Genomic DNA, 24,515 nt, shown 5'->3' on the forward strand with positions numbered 1-24,515 from the left:
TTTTGTACGCAACAATGTTCCAAATTATTTTTTCAGTATTTTAGCCCTACAGTTGGAATAGTAACTGAGCCAATGTAACCACAGGCACAATGGACATTTTATATTGGAAGTTTGGTGGCAGTGGCGGTGGTAGGGAACACTTAATATTTTTTACTGCGCCGATATCTTTGGCCGATGGAATTAGTTAAGAATCATATGTAGGTTCCCAGCGCTGTTAACGAACATTATAAAAAAACAAAATGTGTAAGTTTCTAAACTACCTAATGTGAGACTGTAAAATTGTAATATATCATTAAGTAGCCTTCATCTTAAAATAGATACTACTATGATTTGAGGAATAACATTAGCTTCTAAACTTCAGTGAAATTCTCATTTATCATTCTTGACAGGAAGACTCGGCTAAAGCATACGCCGTTAGAAAAGTAGGACAACTAACTGATATTGATATCGCTCGCCTAGTATATACGCCATAGTATTATGTCATATGGCAAACCACTTTGGGGTAACGCTATAAATAAAAAAAATCTGTTTTTATTTAACAAAAGAAAGCACGACGGATATGACGATTTAAAAATGCTTGTAAAAGCCTACTTTAATAAAGTATATTTTAATACAGTTACTAGCTACACCCGTCTAATTCTGTATATTCACTCACTCTGATGTTTAAAGTTAGCAGTAAATTCGTATTGTTAGGGACTCGTGTATGTTGAAAATTTAATTACGGTATACGTACTAATTCCTAAACACCAAATAAAAGTTTCAGGAGCGTTGACAATGACACGCCCCGCCATTGAGGAAAGGTGTCTTCTATTTGTGGAAAAGGTTTTATTTACTCACTTTGTTTCAGAGTTCATTGATACATATCGAACTAGCGAATCACGCATGGGTGCAATATTAAATATACTTCAGAATTTGTTTTTTTGCGACATCACATAAGAAAGTTCGAAAATATTGTCCATGTATTATGTACAAAAACCTTCCTTTCGATTCAATCTATTATTATGTATTGCTTACATCCTACATAAATAGATTTTCTGACCTCAGACTGAACATGAGATGAACTAATAAAGCGAAATCAAATGAAGCAGATTATTTCGTCATTGTGGATTTGAACCTGCAGTCCAGTTAAGATGTACATGTTCTAAGCACTCGGTCAACTTACCTATATAACATTTAGATAATTTGGCATAAAAATGTGTGTAAAATATTCATTAAAAAGCCTTTGAAATCGTTTCCGTAACAAATTCAATACCACTCGTTTAAGATAGCTAGAGTAATTATTTTCGTTGAATCCAGCTACCGACAGATTAGATGAGGGGAATCGGCCGCAAAGCGGATTTGTAAAGCTGCCGCCACACTGTTTGAACAATAAAACGGAAAATATGTAGTAAAGATGAACATTTTGAAGATACAAGCCTTATTATTATATTCATAATTTTTTTTCACTATCGGCTAATCACAATACAGTATTCCTTACATATTCGTAAGGCATGTTTATTTGAAAAGATCAGTCAAAAAGTATATATCAGTCCAATGGAAATAAGTCCGGGCTATGAAATCTATTTAAAACATTAAGGTGTACAAATTAAGTGACATGAGGCGTTGCATTTATTAACCGACTTCAAAAAAAAGAGGTTCTCAGTTCGAGGTATGTTTGTCCGCGATTACTCGCGTTTGGCTAAAGCTATTTGGATGCGGTTTTCAGAAAAGTATTTTTACATTTCGGAGAAGGTTTTAGTGCTTTAATCGATTCGAAAAAAAGAGGTTCTTAGTTTGACCCATAATTATTATTTTTCATCTTAAAATACCACTGCGGCCTAAAAGATCACAATAATGTCTTAAATATAAAACACACCACCGCAATCAGTCCTAATATTTGACAGACCAGACTAGCAATCGAAGTTACATACTAGCCCTACTGGTACAGACTCGTTTTATCATATTGTGACATGATCTTAGTTATTTATATCGGATACATATGTGTGGCGTTTGCTTTACACGTTCCGAGTTATGATTGCTTTCGCTGTGCTAGTCTAATTCAATATTTAAAAATAGTGAATCCAATTAAAAATAAACCGCAGTTATCTGCCCGTGACGCGCCCAACCGCTAATAACAGCGGTATTATTGGCCCTCTTTGCTGCGGTCGCATTCCGATGAGAGCTCACGAGTCAGGGATGAAATTGACTGCTTTGTTAAAGGGCTAAGCCTATTTTTAAAATTTCGCCGACGTGCTCACCGTACCGTTATTCTAATAATCATATTTATCATTTTTATATGTTTGAATTAGACGGCATGAAAAGCTTAATTTTGATCAAGGTCAAGGTTGGAGAGGAGATGTGGAAAGTCGTGGATGTCAAGCTGTTTCTAAGATGGTTCGATGACATTCGCATCCCGGGTTGTTTTCTGGTTTTGGTTTGAACCGGTTAAGATATATTCGGCTTTGCGTCCATTAACTTAATTGCTCGCAATATTCGTGATTGAGGTGTCGTTTTTCATTGATATTAAAATATATATTATTTACAGTTTCTAACTTTTATGTTATTCTAATAATATAATAGGTATCTTATTTTTATATTTGTTATTGTTATATTTGGAGTCGGTGTTAGCCAATAAAACCCTACAGTATATCTATCAAAAAAACAATACGAGAATACTTTAACAAATATGTTTTTTACAAATTACCTTTTACACAATAATATACTGGATCAATCAAGGGGCTCGTATCGCTTCTTTCTTTTGATTGTTGGGGCAAGGGCACCGTGGCTGACACCGGCTCCAAATATACCAATAACTATAACTACATGATATAATCGTTAATCGACTTTTAAGTAGTCTAATATTTTTCATTTCATTTAACTTAGGAAGACTCTAAAAAATATGTTGAATACGCAATTATTTTTATTACTTTTTCGTGCATATTCATTTGTTTTAAAATAGTGTTTTGTTTGAAGTCGGTTTTTCTTTTTGTTAAAATTTTATTTATTTTTTGATTTTAAGTGAAGCTGATGTTGACTAACTAATTTTTTTTAATATGGATAGATTAAGCGTTCCGTTTATATGAGTCAGAAACTACTTCGAGGACAATTTCAAAGGAAACTTGCGAATAAAGCAAAAATAGACTTTCGAAAATGCGGATTTAAAGCGTCACGCGGCGTAAACTACAAGGATCCCTCGAAAGAGCTGTAATCGAACTAAGCAAAAAAGCTTTGAAAAAGACCAACTATATTTCGTACATCATATGACATCACATCACATACACAAAATTTGATTAAAGATAGTAAGAAATTCTGCCCCATATCGCACCCTAACTGCGAGCCGTATAGGAGTTCCATCACTACATAGTATAAAACAAAGTCGCTATCTCTGTCCCTATATCTTTAAATCTACGCAACACGGATTTTGATGCGGTTTTTTTTAAAAGATAGTGTGATTCAAGGGGAAGGTTTGTGTATATAATACATGAACAATATAGTAAAGAAACACTGATAATTTTAGAAGTTTGCGATGTGATGTCGTATATAAACAAATTCTGTAGTATATTAAGTATCAGTATTGCACCCGTGCGAAGCCGGGGTGGGTAGCTAGTTGTTTATAATATTCGACTATGATAATTACATAAACATAACCACATTACGGAAGGTGACTCAAATATCCTATAAATAAAAGATTCGACCGAGTATCGCTAATGTGCTCCTCAGAATTGTTCCGTTCCTCTCCGTTCCGTTACTTTGTCATGGATCCTGTGCTCAGAACCTTACCAAACTTTCACCAAATTACCCTTGAAGTATATATTTTATAATAAAAAAAGAATTATCAAAATTGGTTAACGTGATTTTCAGTTATTCACCTATTTGTCGCGCATATACATAATGCAAATTTAAGACTTATGTCGTTTTCACATGGATACCATCATCGGAAAAAAAAATAAAAAAAATGGGACCCCACGAGAAGCACTACCTTTCAAACAAAAACCACCCAGTGAAAAGTTATGAGGTAACAAACATAAAAAAAAAAAAAAAAAAAATACAGACGAATTGATAACCTCCTCCTTTTGGAAGTCGGTTGAAAACAGGTAGACTCTGTCATAGCATATTTACAATCCTAATAGATGGTCAACTGATGGTCGACTTTAGAAGCTCAGGCGCAGAATCTACCGTTTTTCTAAGCTTTTCGAGGAGGTTCCTTGCAATCTTTTTAATATCGACTTGTTATTAATAATTTAATAGACTCAACCAGGACTCGAACCCATAATCTAAGAATTTTACAAACTAAACATCAATCAAGCAAATACTGTTGAACTGTATAGTATAGAAGTAGAATGTTGTTATAGTTTTTTTCCTTAAAACAACAGTTAATTAAAAACTGTGAACAATGGACGCACGACGATTCAAAGGTACTTCGGATCAGGGCGATCGTGTCTTGCACAACTTTACAACTCTCGACAAAGTACTAATTTAATTAACAACAGAACAGGATGGTTTTTTTACTCGAGTATAAGCGAGTTAAATTTAACTTCTTTTTGTGTAAAACTTGCTGGAGTCCAAAGGTTTTTTCAGGTTAGAAGTTTGAAATTCTTTAAGACTAAATATTAACATAAAGCGTTAAGATAATAATTGATAAAACAATCTCATCGGTCTATAATTCATTAATTGCCATGTAATAAAATCGATGTATCTCTATGTAATATTAAATAAACTGCTTTTTACTAAATGCGTATACATACATATGTATACACTGTCTGTTTGTTCCAGTTAATCTCTGGGACGGCTGTACCGATTTTGATGCGGCTATAACTGGCAGACAACTGTCGTAAAAAGTAACTAAGGCTACAACAGTTTTTTTTTATTTATACGGGCACGAAGCTCGGGGCAGAGATACAATAAAATAAGATATTCACCCCATGATATTCTTGTCGTTTTTTTTCGGTATAATTGGAATTTACGAAGGATCTTGTAAGGACGTTATAATGTTTATTACACAACAAAACAACTTGTCGAGCGGTCGAAATGGGACCTTCTGATTATATCATAACGCTGAATAGCCCACAAATTGTGTCCATAAGGATCAGAACGAAGTTTTAGACCAAAATATATTCGCTAACAAAATTTCAAGTATGTTTTTATAAATTGTAATACGAACTCTTGGTTACTAGTACAGTCAAGTGTTGCTGATTAGCCTAAAGTTTGAGGTAGAGAAATACTTCTGGTATGGCCGGTCTGCCTATTGTACTTACTACAGTATACTGGTCAACGTAGTTTTTAAAGAAATAAAAATATCAATAACTAGTGACAATAACGGCTTCGCACGAGAGCATATTTTTTTTTATTTTATCGTTTGTTTATATATTTTTTGTTGCTTTTTCCGACATCTCGAACAAAAATTTTAATAAATTATATTCTTAAATCTTACTTATCAATACCTCTGACTATCAGTGAAAACTTAATGAAAATCCGTTGAGTGATTTTGAAGTTTATCGCGAATATAAAGACAGACAGAACGCGTGCATCTTAACCGATGATTGCGGGTTCAAGCGCAGGCAAGCACCGCTGATTCATGTGCTTAATTTGTCTTTATAATTCATCTCGTGCTCAGCGGTGAACGCAAACATCGTGAGGAAACCTACATGTGACAAATTTCATAGAAATTCTGCCACATTTGTATTCTACCAACCCGCATTGGAACAGCGTGGTGGAATATGTTCCAAATCTTCCCCTCAAAGGGAGAGGAGGCCTTTAGCCCAGCAGTGGGAATTTACAGGCTGTTGTTGTTGTTTGTTGTTGATGTATACAAACAGGCAGGTGCGGCCGGGGGACTTTGTTTTATAATATGTAGTAATGAACATCTGCGAATAATATTAAACTATAGAGGTTGAGGTTTTATGTTAGATAGCCCATATATTGAGCAATAAACTATATTATTTGCATTTAAATTCAATTATCCGAATATTAATCATAAGTATAACATATTTAGTCGGAAAAAATGCACTTGTGTTTATATATTGGTAAGTATAAACCATAATAATAAAGGTCGGTCATATTTAAAAGTTCATACAAAGTAAACATTAGAGCGGTATGTTACTCGTACAAACATTTCGTTGGTTACGGGCGATTTCGTGAAACCACGTTAATCAAACTTCGACGAAGTGAGCACTGCAATAGTTGTAAAAAGAGGAATCGATATAAATCTTGATTGACCACGTCTGTCTTAACCGAGGACTGCGCAAACAAGGTTTTTTTATGGTATAGGTTGGCGGACGAGCATATGGGCCACCTGATGGTAAGTGGTCACCATCACCCATAGACAATGACGCTGCAAGAAATATTTATATTCACCAACCTTGGGAGCTAAGATGTTATGTCCCTTGTGCTTGTAGTTACACTGGCTCACTCACCCTTCAGACCGGAACACAACAATACTGAGTACTGTTATTTGGCGGTAGAATAACTATTACGGTATTTGTAATCTTGTGCCTATCTTATTATTATTGGCATTGATTATTCATTTATTTTATTTGGGATTAAGAGGTTATCTCGAAAATAAATCGTACTTTTAGGGGGTAACCTTGTCCAGCGACCAAGCGGAATTATATTGATATATTTTCTTTGATTATCTATTTTGTATTTTATTATTAGTGCTTAATTTTCTCCAATTACAAAAATTGTTTAATAAAATCATGGCAATAATTGACGGCATCCCATTCATCACGAATACATTATTATAATATAATACCTTAATAGTAATAGTAACAGAAGCGTGTACGCAATACAAACGCAAACTCGGAGAGTACAAGACAAGCGGAATGGCCTTAAGGAACGGCTACACTGCCGTTCCTTAAGCTTCGCCAACTTCCAAACTTGGGTCTGCCACTGAGAGTTCCTAACATGCACGTAAAATATGTAAGAGCTTTTATTGTGAGCGCTCTCGGATAGAAAATATATAAGTCAAATGAATATATTTAAGTTATTAACATCACTAGGCTATGTGTTCCCCGGATGGATTTGTGGTTGTAGTTCATTTATTACGTTTCAAAAATAATTCGCATAACAACAAAAATATTATCTTAAAAGCCCTACATGTAATCTTAATATTTTCTAAAAAAATCTCAGCAATATTTATAATTAATTTCAATTGAAATACTGCATTTGCCTAACTTATAATATAATCTGTAGATATGCTCCATAGCTAAGCATAAATAAAGCTTTATAAGGGAGGGATTCCTGTTTGCGAATAACCTTTTAATAAAAACGAAAACTCAGGAGCAAGATACATACCCCATGACATACCTGATCCGTAAGCCCATCCTCACGTACAGACAGAGGATGATCAGGCCGGGCAGGATGAAAAAGAAGAAGCTGCTCAGTTCGCAGATGTACCAAGAGGGCAGTTCCAGCATCGCACAGAAAGCTGACTCCAGGGACGCGTTTCCTGAGACTGATGAATGAATAAAAAAATATTCATTAAAAAATGAAGGTAGTTAATGTGATATAACTTATTAATAATAATTAAAAGCAATCGTGATTGCTATAGTTAATAGTCTTTCAAGTATTTCGTAGTTAAAAAGGTAACGTAAATTATATTATTTATTTAATGGACTATATGGCTATTAAAGATATGAATTTGAATCTTAAAAGCTCTATGAATAATTCAATCATACAAAAAATCTTATTTTAATGACAGCTAATGAAAGCTCTGCTCATACGTTATTAGCAGCACTACTGGGCCGTTTTCTGAATGAGATGATTGAGGCTGTTTTTAAACACGCTAGTACAGTGCTGGTTTAGAATTAGACATAACTTTAAAAAGTCAGGAGTGCATGTAGCTGGATTGAACTTTTGCAGTTTAATGATCTCCACATTATTGCAAACTAGCGACCCGCCCCGGCTTCGCACGGGCGAAATGATATGACATCACAGTAGAAACTTCTAAAATTATAAGTGTATCTTTACGAATTTGTCCATGTATTATATACCTTCTTCTCGAATCACACTGTCTATTAAAAAAAATCACCGTATAATCTATATAAAAATAAAATTATATTTTAGTTATATATTTATTTATATTTATATAAATTATTCAAGTAACACATGACAGCACTTCAGATTCGTCATGTCAAACTACCACCGGTTCGATTCTACCGAGAAGAACTGACAAGCAATTCAGAAAATACTCACATCAATATTTTAATTACAGAGAATAGGGTCACATAGCATGAAATTTTAATTAATTATTATACATTTGTTATTAACTTTCATTCCTTCTGACTCATTTTTGCGGTACCGAGCGTCGTGTAAAAGGATTCTTAAGGAATCACTTCCGCTGTCTACCTGTTTATCAGCGTATCAAATGTAATATGTTAGTATTCAAATAATTTTGTAGTACAAATTAGTAAATAAAACAAGACCCTATAAGAAATACACCTTAATAGCACCTTTGTTTTAATTTACATACTGTGAAGGTAGAAGAAGAATCGTCTCTGCTTTATTTTACATTTTCTCTCTGCGTTAGGCGTATTGCCACGGAATATAGAACCTTAATGTATTTTTAATTAACAAGTTTTGAGGAAAACCTGAGCGAAAGTATGAAGACTTTATATGTATAACCGTAGTCGCCCACGTTTTCAAATATTGTTAAATTAGCTAAACCGCGTTTTTACCCGCGAGAAGTTTATAAACTATATTAGCCCGCGATCTGTGAATTAAAAAACTATATGTCATTCCTGGGGTTCGAACTATCTTTAAACCAATTAAATTAAATTTTAAATCATCAGTTTAGTAGTTCAAGCGCGAAGAGACAGCGGTACTTTTGCATTTATAATATTACTAAAGGTTACATTTTAATTCAAGTTATTTTTTTTTTAATTTAACAACAGATTGTCAGGTAAATACATATAAGGACATTTACATACATACGAGTTACTTTCCCATTATAATATCAATATATATTATTCTCTCCTTATTTTCTATCGTAGTAGCACGAAATCCTATTACACGAGTTCGACTCGTAATTTACCGAATTTCCCTCAAAAACGAAATTGCAGTTCAACGGGAAATGATACTAACATTTTGGCCATTATTCAAATTAGTTTCGTTTACATATTTATTCTTATATATATATATATATATATATATATATATATATATATATATATATATATATATATATATAGATTATTCATTAAAAGAGCACTTTTTAGAAAGAAACGCCTGGACTTCGATCGAGTTCCATCATAGGTAACTAATTACTGTAAATTGCACATTTATAACAGCATTGTAAATCTGTTTATTTAAAAAGAGCAACTATGCGAGTTTCTTGCCGTTTCTTCTCGCTAGAAGCTGCTTTCCGAAACGGTGGTAGTATTTAATTGTTGACGACTCATAAACGCTTCATTGTGAAGTTTACTTGAACAAAACTGATTTGATTTTATTTGATTTTGATTAGAAATCAAAATAAAGGTTATTCAAGTCGAGTTTTACAGGTATTTTTAAATTTGGAACTGGAATTTGGAATTTTATATTTGGAACTTAATACAAAAGAAGGCAGTAATGCTGCAAACATTCTCTGGTCTATTCTTTCAGCCAAACGTAGTATAGGTATGTGTATAAAATATAAATAAGTGTAACACTAATTAGTAACCCACTACTGGACTGAGGGCCCCTTTCCTTTGGTATGGATGATTTGGAGCTTATTCTACTACATTGCTCAAATTCATTTAAATTAATAATTATAAGCTGATAAGATAATTACAAACAGAAAGTAAGCACATGGAAACTCGTAAGTGCTTACCTGGATTTTCTCACAAAATTCTAAATAAACGGTTTAATAGAAAGGCAGATTACATACACATACATACTTAAATTACCGGAGGGAATATTGTTATCGATTAAGATACTATTAACATAACTCCAAAGCTTATGTTCTCTCAGACTGTGCCAATAGTCGTACGGAATTTAATGAGATCTGCAACTGGCTTATTTGCATTCCAATTTCTTATTAATCTTAGACTTGGCGCACATTTCTTGGCACGACATAAACATATTAAAGCAACAAGACAGCACTGCAAAGGAGACGTGAATACTGAGTTGATATATTTGTAACCGGGAAATTGTAGCCGAGGTGGCTTAGTGAATAGAACAGTGCGATCATTGGTAACACATAGTTATCTTAAATTTTCGCGATTATTACACATTTCGTGGTCACGGGTAGACGAACGCTGTAAAGAGCTCGAAACGTCGGAATGTTAAAAATAATTAATATACGCGATTCAAATCCGTTAAAACTAGTTTTATTTCAACACATAGTTAGGAAATCTTTATGTGTGGGATACAATTGTGTGTCACTTGTTGTTAGCAGAGGGAAATGTATGGACTGTTACGATTATTTTGTAAAACATTACTTTGTATGGCTGTTAATAGGAGCATTAAGGATACTTCTGAAAAAGTATATATACAATTATATAAATATATTGTATACCATTCGTATGAGAACATTGGTTTAAACAATATATTTCTGAGAGCGCTACATATTATAGAATGAGAATTCACAATGTCGCATTTGATTCTCTTGAAAATTGTGAGGAAATGGAAAATAAATTGGACTTAAAACAGTCTATAAAGTCTATAAGCGTAGTTTTATATAAATATAACAACAACAAACAAGTTACTTTGTACTTATTCAATTTGTTGCTACCGGTTCGTGAGGAAATATTGTACCTGATGGTAAGTGGGTCCCAGTGCTCACAGACATATCAGAAGACAACCTTGGGAACAGAGATATTATGACCCATGTGCCTGTAATTACACTGTCTCGCTCACCGTCCAGACCGTAAAACAAAAATATTAAGCATTGTCGCTTGATGGTATAATGTATGATGACTGGTAAGTTCCCAGTAAATGTTTACTAATATGTATTATTATTATGAAAGTAACTTTATCTGTTTGTCTGTCGTTCTTTAACGGTCAAACCAATGAACTGAAATTGATGAAATTTGATTTGGAAATAAATAGAAGGAAGGAAATAGTCTACTTTTTTGTCTGTTTATAAATTAATGTAATTTTTAACTTACGTGGTGGATAATCGTGGTAGTTAACTGTAGTGTAATGGGCAAATGGAGAAGCGGCCAGCAGCGATAGTGCCCACAGCGCGAGCACTATCCGTAGCGCTCGCCGTAGGCCCGCTACGGCGTAGATGTGTAGCGGGTGACATATTGCCAGGTAGCGCTCGAGAGTGAATGCTACTATCGTTAGCACAGACACGTATGATGCCCTGTGAACAAAATTGAAAAAATAATATAATATATAGAAATTAATTTAGTTTAGTCATTTCACCTAAGGTTTAAATATAGAACCTACTTAAAAGGAAAGAGATCCAATCTATAGAGATTGGCTCTTTTTTTCGTTTAGTAGAGAATTTCAAACTTATAAAATATTCAAAACGAAATGACAAATAAATTACAAATAAGACTGCTTGCTCTGAGGTTTTAAATTGCAACTATATAAAAGAGTAGAAATTAAGTAACAAAAAAAATACCTAGTTACGTTAATCTTTCTGGAGAAACTGGGTGTCTCTGATTTATTTCGTCGATGTGAATTTCACTAGTAGCATCTTGTTACAAAATGTTAAATAAGCATAGTACGACACAACTTAGATGTAGCATTGAGCAACCGATTACTGGCGATTTATACAACCAATAGAAATACCTCCCTATCGCGACATTCGACGCTATTCGTCGCTATAGATTCTCGCGTCAGTGACGTGACAAATTGACGAATATATTAGGTCATATGATATTAAACGTTAATACGTATGTGTAAAGATCATATTTACATAAGAAATAAATATTGATAATTTGAGAGAGCGTATTTAATTCGGATGTGATCGGTTTTACGATTTTTGTCGATGCTACATCCAAGTTGTGGTTTACTATAGTAATAGTATGTATAATATTTTTGAATAATAATTTGAAACCATCAAAACCTCAAACAATAGCAGAGATAATACACCGCTGCACCAGAGGGTTGGCAATCTCGAGCCTTTAATTACTATTCATGAACAACGTAGGTACACACAGACAACACCACTCAAATAATGGTTAGTTAACCATAAACAAAGCCTTTAAGATAGACACAATGCTATTGACGTAGATTGGGTTATTAATATACAAGCTGTGCCCGCTGCTTCCCGCGTTTTAATTTATCAAAACTAATTATGTGTAAGGCAACGTTTGTGATATTAAGTTGTTGGTCGGGGACACCCGATGTAACGAGTGGTAGCAAGTTAAGTTATTCCGTATTACATCAGCTATCTGCCAGTGAAAGCCCCGTCAAATCAGTCCAGCCGTTACAGAGAGAGACAGACAAAAATTGTACAAAAAGGTTCTTTTTGGTATATGAAACGTGTAAATATACGAGTACGTACATTTTGTAAAACGAGGTTGTTTTAATATTACAGACAGACAATCAAATTTTATTACATGTACCTACAGATAAGAAATATTAGTTGTATAAGATTTCCGTTGCATGGAGTGATTTAGACAATGATTGTTTTGGGTTACGTTTAATTGTGTTTATATAATCCAGATTTTGTCTGTATTAGATATTTAAAACATTCTATAATAGATTGGACTTCGCAAAGTTAACACGGCCTTCTTGGGGCACAGCATTCATTTCTGTATCAAAATTTCACACCTATATTAAACTTGGTCTATTATTTGATTTTTTCAAAAAATACTTTCTCGTATACTTGCTATAATAAGCGTACAAGGGCGTGAAGTATTTTGTAAATAGTACTAGCAGACCATCATCGCATGGGTGAAGTGATTTTTTATTAAAAAAAAAAATTTTGCTTTTATCCGATATTTATTGTTCTATTTGACCGTATTTACCAAATACTATAATAAATTATCTACCTAAACCACAAGAATATCCGTGCAGTAGTTTCGGAGTTTATCGCGAACACACAGACAGATGCTCTCGGGGAGTTTGTTTTATAAGACGTAGTGATTGAAATTGTCAATCGTCATTTTATTATAATTATTTTTTATAAATAAATATTGAACGACATTATATACATTACTCTGATCCCAATGTAAGTAGCTAAAGCCCTTGTGTTATGAAAAATCAGAAGTAACGATGGTACCACAAAAATTCAGACCCAAGATAAAATAGAAAACGAATGAATTTTCTATATCGACTCGGCCGGGAATCGTACCCGGGACCTCGGAGTGGCGTTTCCATGAAAACCGGTGTACACACTGCTCTACCACAAAGGTCGTCAATCACGACGATATTAATAATCTTTATATAAGTATGTCCTATTTTGAAAGGATTATAATTAAGGAAACGTCAAACGTCATTACGACGGTAATATTTGTCGTGAACGTGATCGAATACGCTTTCATGCGGGGATTCGGAAAAAGTCAATGCGGAAATTCTATTATTCTATCCTCTTTATATTATTTTTCTCATAGATGAAAATGTTACGTGTACAATTATACATACAAACTAGCGACCTGGCCGGCTTCACACGGGTCAAATACTGATACGAAATATTCTACTTTATTTATTTATTTACGACATTGCATTAGAGGTTTCTAATCTAATGATCAGTTTTTCGTTACTGTGTTAATACACGGAGTATTATATTCAAAAACCTTCATCTCGAATGGGATATCCATTTATTTTAAAATTATTATTAACTTATTATTAAAAAAAATCCTTTGCATAATTATAGAGATCTAAACATACATAGTCACAGATAGCGGTAAGAGACTGTAATAAAACTACTCACATAACATTAATTTATGTCACTATATTAATTTACCAATCGGTACATATATTATTTATCCGCTTATTGTATATAATTATATCCTTTTACCGCCCATCCACGAATCTAGCTTTCCTCTGCCCTGCCCGTTTAAAATCCACCGCCTTTTGTTTTTCTCGTGCCAGGCAGTACCAGTCGCCGCACCACGCCACGAGAGGAAGTGACGGGAGTCCCACAATACGGTGTCGATCACCAAATCGATAACCATACTAATAAATGTTATTTCAATTAAGAAAACTTATTTAAAAATCAAAACCATACTTAATATTATTATTGAAATTAAAATTATATAAGTATATTTAAAAATCATGACAAGACTTTTGTTCTATACTATGTAATATGTTGAATGGAAAGTCATTACACATACCAACTTGTTATCGTTAGTGGACACGCGGATGTTCGGGTGACTTATGACATTACATCCATACGTCAATACAATAATATCATCATTCATCAGCTAGATTCCGTTTGGGGTCTTTATGCAATTAGAGATTTGTAAATGACCATCTACAACTATATAAATACATTTAATATATTTTTTCCTCGAATTGCTTATTATTATTATACGTCTTAAAATTATTTTGGTGAAATGCCATTTTTCCGTAGTAATTTATCGAAACATGATTAACTGAGTCTTTAAAATTCCTGGGCAGTTTCGAAGGACCGTTTTTCCTGTGGCTACTTTACCATCAGAAGATGGTCCGCGTAAATTTTGACCATGATATAACAATATGATTGCGGTTTAAAACCAGGCAAATAGTAATGAATTTTCATGTGTTTGATTTGTGATTATAATTCATCTAATACAAAAAGTCTTACATCTTAAAGGAGCTGAGATAGCCCAGTGGTTAGAACGCGTGCAACCGATGATTTCGGGTTCAAACCCAATCAAGCACTACTTACTATATGTACATATATGAGCTTAATTTGTGTTAATAATTCATATCGTGCTGGGCGGTGAAGGAAAACATCATGAGGAAACCGGCATGTGTCTAATTTCATTGGAATTCTGCCACATGTGCGTTCCACCAACCCACATTATAACAGTGTGGTAGAATATTTTCCAAACCTACTCCTTAATTGGAGAGAAGGCCTTTGCCCAACAGTGGGAAATTTTCAGGTTGTTACTTTACTTTTACATCTTAAAGAAAACTCCACCAATCCACATTTCACTTGCGTGGAATCTGCTCTTTTATTTTCATAGGAGGAGAAGGCTTTTGTCGTATGATTTGTATAAAACTGGAACGATACTGAGATTGAAAGTGATAGTTATTTTGTCTATTTAATGAAAAATGAAAACAATATATTCTTTGTTTTATTGTGTAGAAGTTAATGTCGCTTTAACTGAATTTCGGCAACGCCGGGTGATCTTAAGGGACATATAATAACGCGATATATTGCGGTACAAAGGTTTTTACGGCCACGCAGATGCTAACTTTATTGCGTTACTCATAATCCAATAAGACGGCAATCCGCTGCTACCGGAGAGATTTCAGCTGAAGAATACACTCACTCACATATACATATGTGTATAATGTATAATATACGCTTGACGACCTCCGTGGTCGAGGTCACTAGTGTGTATACCGGTTTTCATGCGCACGCCACCGACCTGGCGATCTGGGTGCGATTCCCGGCTGTGGCTATGTAGAAAAAGTTCATTAGTTTTCAATGTTGTCTTGGGTCTGGGTGTTAGTGGTACCGATATTACTTCTGATTTTCCATAACACAAGTGTTTTAGCTACTCGTATTGAGATCAGAGTAATATATGTGTTGTTGTCCAATATTTATTTATTTACTTGACATCACATTAGAAACATCTGAAATGATCAGTTTTCTTTACTATGTTAATACATGGAGTATTATATGCGGAAACCTTCCCCTAAAATGACTTTATCTTTTAAAATTATTATTAAGTTATAATTAAAAAAATCCTTTGCAGAATTATAGAGATCTAAGCATACATATAAAGTCACAGACAGCGGTAAATATAGTAGTGTTTAAAGTAACCAGTAAGTACTCAGTCCGCTGAGTCGCTCGTTTGAGCGCAACGCGAGCACTTAAAACGTCTACGACAGACCCGCCAGGTGGCGCTTTATCCGCGAGAACAAAGCAAAATCTTACAATGAACTCGTGGATGACAATTCTAAGTGCGTAGTAAATGCATCGAGCGAACGAACAAACAATGGACCAAAGAGAAAAGTTTACATTAATTAATTATTATTATCGATTTTCTCAAAAACCTTGACTTAGTGGAAAGGCTTTATGCCCGTCTGGGAAGGTACTCGCTCGTAATGTATTCTTGCGCTTGACAGCAACGCTTAGCAATGTTGTGATGCGGTTGGAAGGGTTAGTTGGCCAGTAATTACAGGCACAAGGGACGTAACAGCTTAACCTTCAAGCTTAGTACTTCTCTCAGTGCCAATGTTTATGAGCAGCGTAGACCACTAAGTGTCAGGTCACTCATTTGCTAGGGTGCCTCTCTATTTGAAACTATACAAATAATATTACTGAAGTGTTTGATTGTAACCTTAAAGTAACCGCTTTTTACTAAATGCATGTATGCAAAATGAAAGTAGCTAAAGCACTTGTGTTATGGAAAATCAGAAGTAAGGACGGTACCACAAACACCCAGACCCAAGACAACGTAGAAAACTAATGATAATCTACATTGACTCGGCCGGGAATCGAACCCAGGACCTTGGAGTGGCCTACCCATGAAAACCGGTGTACACACCACTCGACCACGGAGGTCGTCAAATACACGGCACATGTACCAAAATAACATTTTTGTCTGTATTTTTGTCTCTTACGGCTCTACTCGTATTCTGGAACGCATGGACTGATTTTGACGGGTCTTTCATTGGTAGATAGCCGAAGTAATAAGGCTTAGGCTTAGGCTATTTTAATTTTGGAATGATATGTAAAGTTACACTGAAATGTTCAAACACAGCCCAGTACTGCGCACAGACACTCCGCCGTTATTATACAAATGAATAAAATTTCTAAGGTTTCATGTAAAAATAATAGGAACATATGAGCCAATAGTCAGAGCTCGAATCCTACTGCACATGAATTTTGCTTTACTTGAACCTTCAAAAAAAGAGCGTACTCCTTCCTTAAAGGCCGGCAACGCACCTGCAAGCCCCCGGTGTTGCAAATATCTATGGGCAGTGGTGATCGCTTTCCATCAGGCGAGCCTCCTGCTCGTTTGCCTCCTATAAAATAACTATATAAAAAAAAGAAAAAAAAACTAAGTATACATAATACTAATTTACATTAGAAAAATACTAATAAAATGTAGTAACTAGTCAGATGAATAGCATTTTTAAAATTCGTGTGTATTCGAACCTGCGATTATTGGGTAAAACTTACACGTTTATCACTCGACCATCTGAGCGAATAATATGTTGAAGAAATGTTAGCGAAGTAGTTTTTCAAGCTTTCGGGGCCAATTTAACGAAAGAATACATTTGTGGAACTGAAACCAATCGAATTAATCACGAGTTTGTTAGGTTTATTAAATGTGAATACTATGTTTATTTGAGCGAACTTGAGCTACGTACGTAATAAGGAGACGTATTTTTAGTAAAGCCTCAATAACAAACTTAATACTACTCACTAAAACAATCTAGGTAAAGTATACATCAAGAGTTTTTGTAAGAAATACATCAAATTTTATGTACGTCTATAATGACAGCTATCTCGGTAGCTTTCTTAGGCGAAAAATTTATATCAATAAAATTATCGAGTATATTTGTAGGAACCACATATTTTTTTTCCCACACTCACATACATAAGCACACTTACATATATATATTTAGTATCGTTTATGCTGGCAACGTCAGTATGATGTTGAAGACATGGGAACCGAAAAGGCTCATTAGATGGAATATCGAAAAAACCATTTTTTGGATTATCAGTATACATCTCTCCACTAATTTTCCTTCACTGTGCAGGCAATAACACTTTTTTTTTGTTTGCCTGGGTTTGAACCCGCTATCATCGGTTAAGATGCACGCGTTCTAACCACTGGGCCATCTCGACTCAAATATCCTTATTCAATTATGTGTCGAACCAACAAATTATTGGCCGGCAACCGTTTATTGGAAACATGCATCATAACACTGAGCTGACACTCCGCCAAAAATGAGCCTCGTCACTGATCGCATGCCGTAGTATTATTTTCCTGCCACATTCCTTTGTTCATATAATTTGCTTTCTTTCCCTAATACTGTTAATTTATGATCCTAATATCTTGAAGTATATATACTTTTTATATATTTTTAACATTATAGATAGAAATGTGTGCGTGTAAATTAATAGCCTTATGGTAACCAACAATTTCTTTTTATGGTATAGCTTGGCGGACGAGCATATTGACCACCTGATGGTAAGTGATCACTGTCACCCATAGACAATGAAGCTATAAGAAATATTAACTATTCCTTACATCGTCAATGCGCCACAGACCTTGGGAACTAAGATGTTATGTCCATTGTTGTAGTTACACTGGCTCACTCACCCTTCAAACCGGAACACCACAATACTGAGTACTGTTATTTGGCGGTAGAATAACTGATGAGTGGGTGGTACCTACCCAGACGGGCTTGCACTAAGCCCTACCACCAAGAAAATAATGCGTTAAATAAAATTGAATAAAAAAAATACGCTGACTGGGTGGAACCCAAATAAGCATACACCTCTGTAATAAACCATTTTTATGCCATCGTTAATAGTTTTACGGAAACCTACTTTAATTTATTATTTTTATGACCATTTTCGAGCCGTGATGGCCCAAAGAATGCGGACTCAGACCCAGGACCACTGAATTTTCATGTGCTTAGTTTTTGTTTATAATTCATCTCGAGTTCGACAGTGAAGGAAAACAACGTGAGGCAACATGTATGTTTCAGATTTCAACGAAGTTCTGTATGTGAATCCAAAAACCTGCAATGGAGCAACGTGGTGGAATATGATCCTAACCTTCTCTTCAAAAGCAGAGGATTTTTGTCCAGTAGTGGAAAATTTACAGGCTGTTTTATTATTATTATCTATGACATTTACAAACATTTAAATACATTTAATAGTTAGGGATGTTGTATCTCAGAAACGTATGAGAAGTAAATATTTCTTCAGCATAATAATATTCTTGGTATCGTACTTAAAGACAAACTTATATAACTTGCTTGCTTATGTTTGCTCAAGTCTATACTTGTAAGCTGAAACAGATCCACTTCCTCTTATCCCCGAGACTTAAAATTTTACATTTTGGTTCAGTTTCCGTGACAATGCATGTTCGTGATAAGATTTTTATTTGGTTTGTGACGTGAATTGGCTCCACGCGAAAGAACGTTTCAGCGGTTAATAGTATAGACAAGAAAATACTCAAATAACCAACTGTTTACAGTTGGTTATTTGAGTATTTTTATTGGAATTCGTTACTCACAGTCAATATCTTCATTTTAAAAGTCAACTGTGGAATATGATGAATTCTTGCAGCTGTTATAAATAAATACGAGTGTTGTAAGCTAATATTTATTCAAAAAGAAACATTTATAAAACTTGATTAGATTTTTTTTATTCAGTTTTAATCAGAGAAAAAGTCTTGGTGAGTTTTCTTGGGTCCTCTTAGTTCTTTTTATACAACAATTTACAGGGATGTTTCATCAACGTTACGAAATAAAAAATCCTTTGCATAAAAACTGACAAACATGTATACGAATTTCTGTAGAGGCGACTATTTATTCAACTAAGCAAGCAAACATACCAAGCTGAGTGAGTGTACTAAATAGAATAAAAATTGCTCACAATTTTGTTAACATACCTTTGAAGAGATAACATTTACTTAACATATTTTCATAGCATATACTAAGGACAGAAGTTTGGTCACTAATCACTTATAAAACATGGTATTCTGATATATCTCAAGTCTATATCGTTAAAAAGTTGTATTAATAACAGGTGGTGGCAAATCTACAGACAAATTATTTCTTTATCGAAATCGAATCGAAATAATCGAATTGTACATATAATATAATTGGATATACTGGCTTGAACCTTCAAACCGGAACTTTTTTTTCCTGTGGCAACACTTACTAAATGTCATAAAAAAACTTCTCTCAATAATTTAAAATTATTTTATTTTTTAAATTAATTGTAATTAGTTCTAATGTTACATTTTCATTAATGTATTAATCAGTTATATATAAAATATAACAATAAACTGAGTGTCGTGCGTTAATTGTGCATAGTGTTTCTTTTGTGTTGTGTTCGTCAGCTGACATTACGCAGGTAACGAACTCAATTTTGAAAAAGTTTTCTTGTTCGACTACTTGTTATCCCTTTAACTCACTTTAGAAACCCTTTTTAACATTTTTACATACTAAATATTATTAACCGATTGATCACACTGCTCACTTCTATATTATTGATCATATAACTTCTATTTTTTAATCAAACATGATGACCCGTAGTATCAAGGCACGTCAGGCGGAGGAACAACTCCAGCTGACGCTCCAGGAACTAAAGGCATCCAGGACACAGTGTGATTTACTATTAAAAGAATGGGATGATAACGAACAAGAATTCTTGCAAATTCTTAATAGAAATAATAAGCTAAAAACTGAGCTTTCTCAGTTACATTTGCAATACTTAGATAAGGAAGAACAAAGAAATAATCTGCAACAAATAGTCAGTGGGTTTGATAATTGCAGAGTTGAGTATGAGCAAGCCCTCATGCTCACTAATGAGTTAAAAATTAAATTACATAAGGCCCAACTATATATATCTGAATTGGAAGATAATAGCTTCAACATAAAGGCCTCTCAAACCCAGTGTCTATTTGATGAACTGGTGGGAAATGCAGCCTCCTTAGTAGCCCCAATCACCAATACCAATGACATCACAACAATTGATCTGACTGGTGATGACTCGGGCTCCTCCAGTCTAATATTAGGTAAAAATAAATTAAAGAAATATGTTAAAATTAATAAATATATTAAGAAAACTCAAAAATTAATAAAATCAAGAAATAATTGCTTAAATTATGAAAAAATTTATAAAGAAAGAAACGCACTCAGACTAAAAATTATTGAATATTCCAAGAATGTTAAAGTGATGAGACAAGGTTATGAGGCTGACGTGAATGCTCTTCAGGCTGAGATAACATATTTACATAATTCCTTAGATAGAATGTCAAAAAAATATGAAATGTCTCAAACAGAAATATCTAGTCATATTGCTGCCGTGAACAATCTACTAGACTTGAGTAAATACAATTCTGAACGCTTTGACTCTCTTATAAAAAACTATACTTGTGATTGTCAGGGCCGTTCTGTCTCGGGGGATGGTTCAGGGCTGCTCAATGATGTAGTGTCCTCGTCTCAGTCATCAGCTCATGACAGCGCCATATCCAACATAACACATCATGTTCCTACCAAGAAATGTACTAAAATCTATAGTGATGAATTGGGAAGAAACATGGGTGTTTTGCTCAATGACATGTGTAAGGGACAATCAGTATCAAATTATTGTATGCCGGGTGCAAGTTATTCCCATATTATGAACAGTATTTTGAATAGTACTCATTGTCCCAATACTACACTAATTATATTAGTTGGGAGAAGGGGAAATGTGAGCAAAAAAATTCTTGAAAATTATTATTCTAAATTATCAAATTTAAATGTGGATAGAATATTAATGTTCACATTTCCTTATATTAAAGATGTGCCACAGGAAAATTCTATTAGATTTAAATTAAATAATATGTTACATATCATGTCAAATACTTATTATGTAACAAAAAATGATATTTGTAATAAAATAATTTTACCCTTGTAAACCCCAACGACATAATACGCGCCTTTAAGTCATTAGACATCAAGAAAACGGCTGATTTATGGGGTATTTCTCTAAAGGTGATAAATTCGATTATTGATGTGATTGCACCTTATCTTGCTTTAATATTCAATAGTTGTGTCCAACGTGGTATATTTCCTGACCTGATGAAACATAGTAAAGTTATTCCAATATTTAAATCAGGTAGTTCTTCAGACCCCAACAACTATAGGCCAATTTCGATTCTACCTACCCTGAGCAAAATATTTGAGAAAATAATTCTAAATCAATTATTAGAACACTTTAACAAACATAATCTGCTTCATAGTAAACAATTTGGCTTCACGAGGGGTCGCTCGACTACAGACGCTGGTATCGAGCTTATTAAGAATATCTATGAAGCCTGGGAAGAGTCACGGGATGCCTTAGGGATTTTCTGTGACTTATCCAAAGCTTTTGATTGTGTTCAACATGAGACTCTGGTCAGGAAACTTTATCACTATGGAATTAGAGAATGTGCGCTCGACCTTCTGACTTCCTATCTTAACAATAGAATTCAGAGGGTTGACGTTAAAGGAAAAAGGTCTCCTGGGGTCTCAGTTGGTATGGGGGTCCCTCAGGGATCAATTCTTGGACCTTTTCTGTTTCTCACATATATAAATGACTTGCCCTTTCTTGTTGGGAACAAACATGATATAGTATTGTTTGCTGATGACACCTCCTTAGTTTTTAAAATTAATAGAAAACAGGTACAGTACGACGACGTAAACAATGCTATAGCTGATATAGTACATTGGTTTAGCGTAAATAATCTTAAACTAAATAATAATAAAACTAAAATTGTGAAATTTAGTACGCCAAATGTACAAAATGTAAAAGCCGATGTACTCATCAATGGGGAATCGATGGATCCAATTGATTCTGCTGAGTTTCTTGGCCTTACTGTTGATGCCAAGTTGCAATGGGGCCCTCATATTGACGGATTGGCGAGTAGACTGAGTTCTGCGGCATTCGCGGTCAAAAAAATTAGATTATGTACCGATGTTGATACGGCTCGCTTAGTATATTTCAGCTACTTTCATAGTATAATGTCATACGGAATTGTGCTGTGGGGCAATGCAGCCGCTATCCATACCATATTTGTGCTACAGAAGAGGGCTATTCGCGCAATCTACAACCTAGGAGCTAAAGAATCGTTAAGGAATAAATTTAAAGAAATCAAGATATTGACTGTTGCTTCTCAATATATATTCTCTAATGTTATGTATGTACGAAAAAATATTAATGATTTCATGAGAAAATGTGATACTCATAACATTGGTACAAGGAACAAACACAAACTTGTTACTCCTGTTACTCGACTGCGTAGAGTCAGTAACTCCTTTGTGGGGCAATGTATACGGTTTTACAACAGGATCCCAGAAAGCGTTCAAAATGCCTCTGTTGCCAAATTTAAAAAAATTATTAAGGAACGCTTGTGTGTAAAAGGTTATTATACAATTAATGAGTTTATGATCGATAGCACACCTTGGGAATGATACGATCGCCTCCTGGCTATTTCATCTCATATTAAATTGTTTATTTACATAATACATAAGACAAACAAAAAAAAAAAAAAACCCGCTGAGTTTCTTTCGGTTCTTCTCAGGTCAGGGTATTTTCTTTCCGAACCGGTGGTAGTGTTTCAATTGACCATCAATAAGAAAGTGTAATGCTTCTATGTTGAATAAAGATATTTGAGTTTGAGTTTGTAATCATTACTATTCAGCCGGAAAATGGCTGAACGGCATTATAATAAATATTCCCCTAAGACAACGATTCACTTGCCGCTTGAATTTTAATCCGAATATAATAGGAAAGATCGTATAATAAGTTCATTGAATTGCCCCTGGATAAGTTTTGTATTAAAATCAGGTGAAGAAATAAGCGAACGAGGAAATATAAATGATATAATTTTCCATTATCTCAATTAGTTTTGTTTAATCGCAATAAATGGGTCCTTAAGGATAATTACAGCGCATTAAATGGAACGCTTCAGCGATATCTGTCACGTCTTTATACGATTACATTAAATTATGCTTTCGTTCCACTACGATATCAAGGTGAAATGTTAAATTATAAAAGTACTTAAAGATGTCGGTTAATATCAGAAAATCTGTCTATGGTAGGGCTTGTAAAAGTACGTCTGCATAAACATGCTTTCAATACTAATTCTACCACCAACAACTATAATTACCTATATATAGATAGGTAGATAGATAGATAAAAACTTTATTGCACTCCATATCTTATAAAATAACAGTACATATAAAATGGTTAATTACAGAGAATTGAAGGCAAGGGCGGCCTTATCACTAAAAGCGATCTCTTACAGGCAACCCAACAGATGAGGAATATATATTATACAGGGTAATGTTCAAATGTGCTAAGAGATGGAAAGTGGTCACCACTCCTTACGTCGGAAATGTGCTACCAAACATGGGAACAAATGTATCCGATAAAATATATCACTTTTGTCTGAATTTACCCTGGCTCATTCTGACTCTTCAAACTAGAAGACAATGATACTGAGTGTTGCTGTTTGGCGAAAGAATATCTTATGACTGGATGATACCATACCCACTCAGGCAGGCTCTCATAAAGCCCTACTATCAGGAATATTATGTGAGTCTTATTATACACATGGCATAATTTATTTTTGATTACTCAAAATAAAATACACGATTAAATGTTAATAAATTTTAGGTATCTTAATAATAAGATTATTTTTATATAAAAAAAAAATAAATGAAAAAAACGAATTCTAAATTTCAAATTAAAATAATTAATCAATATTGACGTCACGAGATTGTTC

At 34.1% G+C, this 24,515-nt stretch overlaps 1 protein-coding gene across 1 annotated transcript in view; it reads right to left on the reverse strand.

Moving 5' to 3' along the window:
- The window catches only part of LOC124537838 (neuropeptides capa receptor), a 117,460-nt gene that overhangs the window by 23,133 nt on the left and 69,812 nt on the right, over nucleotides 1–24,515 (reverse strand). The window contains exons 3-4 of the mRNA XM_047114776.1: nucleotides 11,064–11,263; nucleotides 7,285–7,432 (exon numbers count right to left, since the gene is read on the reverse strand). Of these exons, the coding sequence (XP_046970732.1) occupies nucleotides 7,285–7,432; nucleotides 11,064–11,263 (348 nt within the window). The remainder of the gene's footprint in view (nucleotides 1–7,284; nucleotides 7,433–11,063; nucleotides 11,264–24,515) is intronic.

This window comes from Vanessa cardui, chromosome 19 (genome assembly GCF_905220365.1).
Source record: "Vanessa cardui chromosome 19, ilVanCard2.1, whole genome shotgun sequence".
Lineage (NCBI taxonomy): Eukaryota > Metazoa > Arthropoda > Insecta > Lepidoptera > Nymphalidae > Vanessa > Vanessa cardui.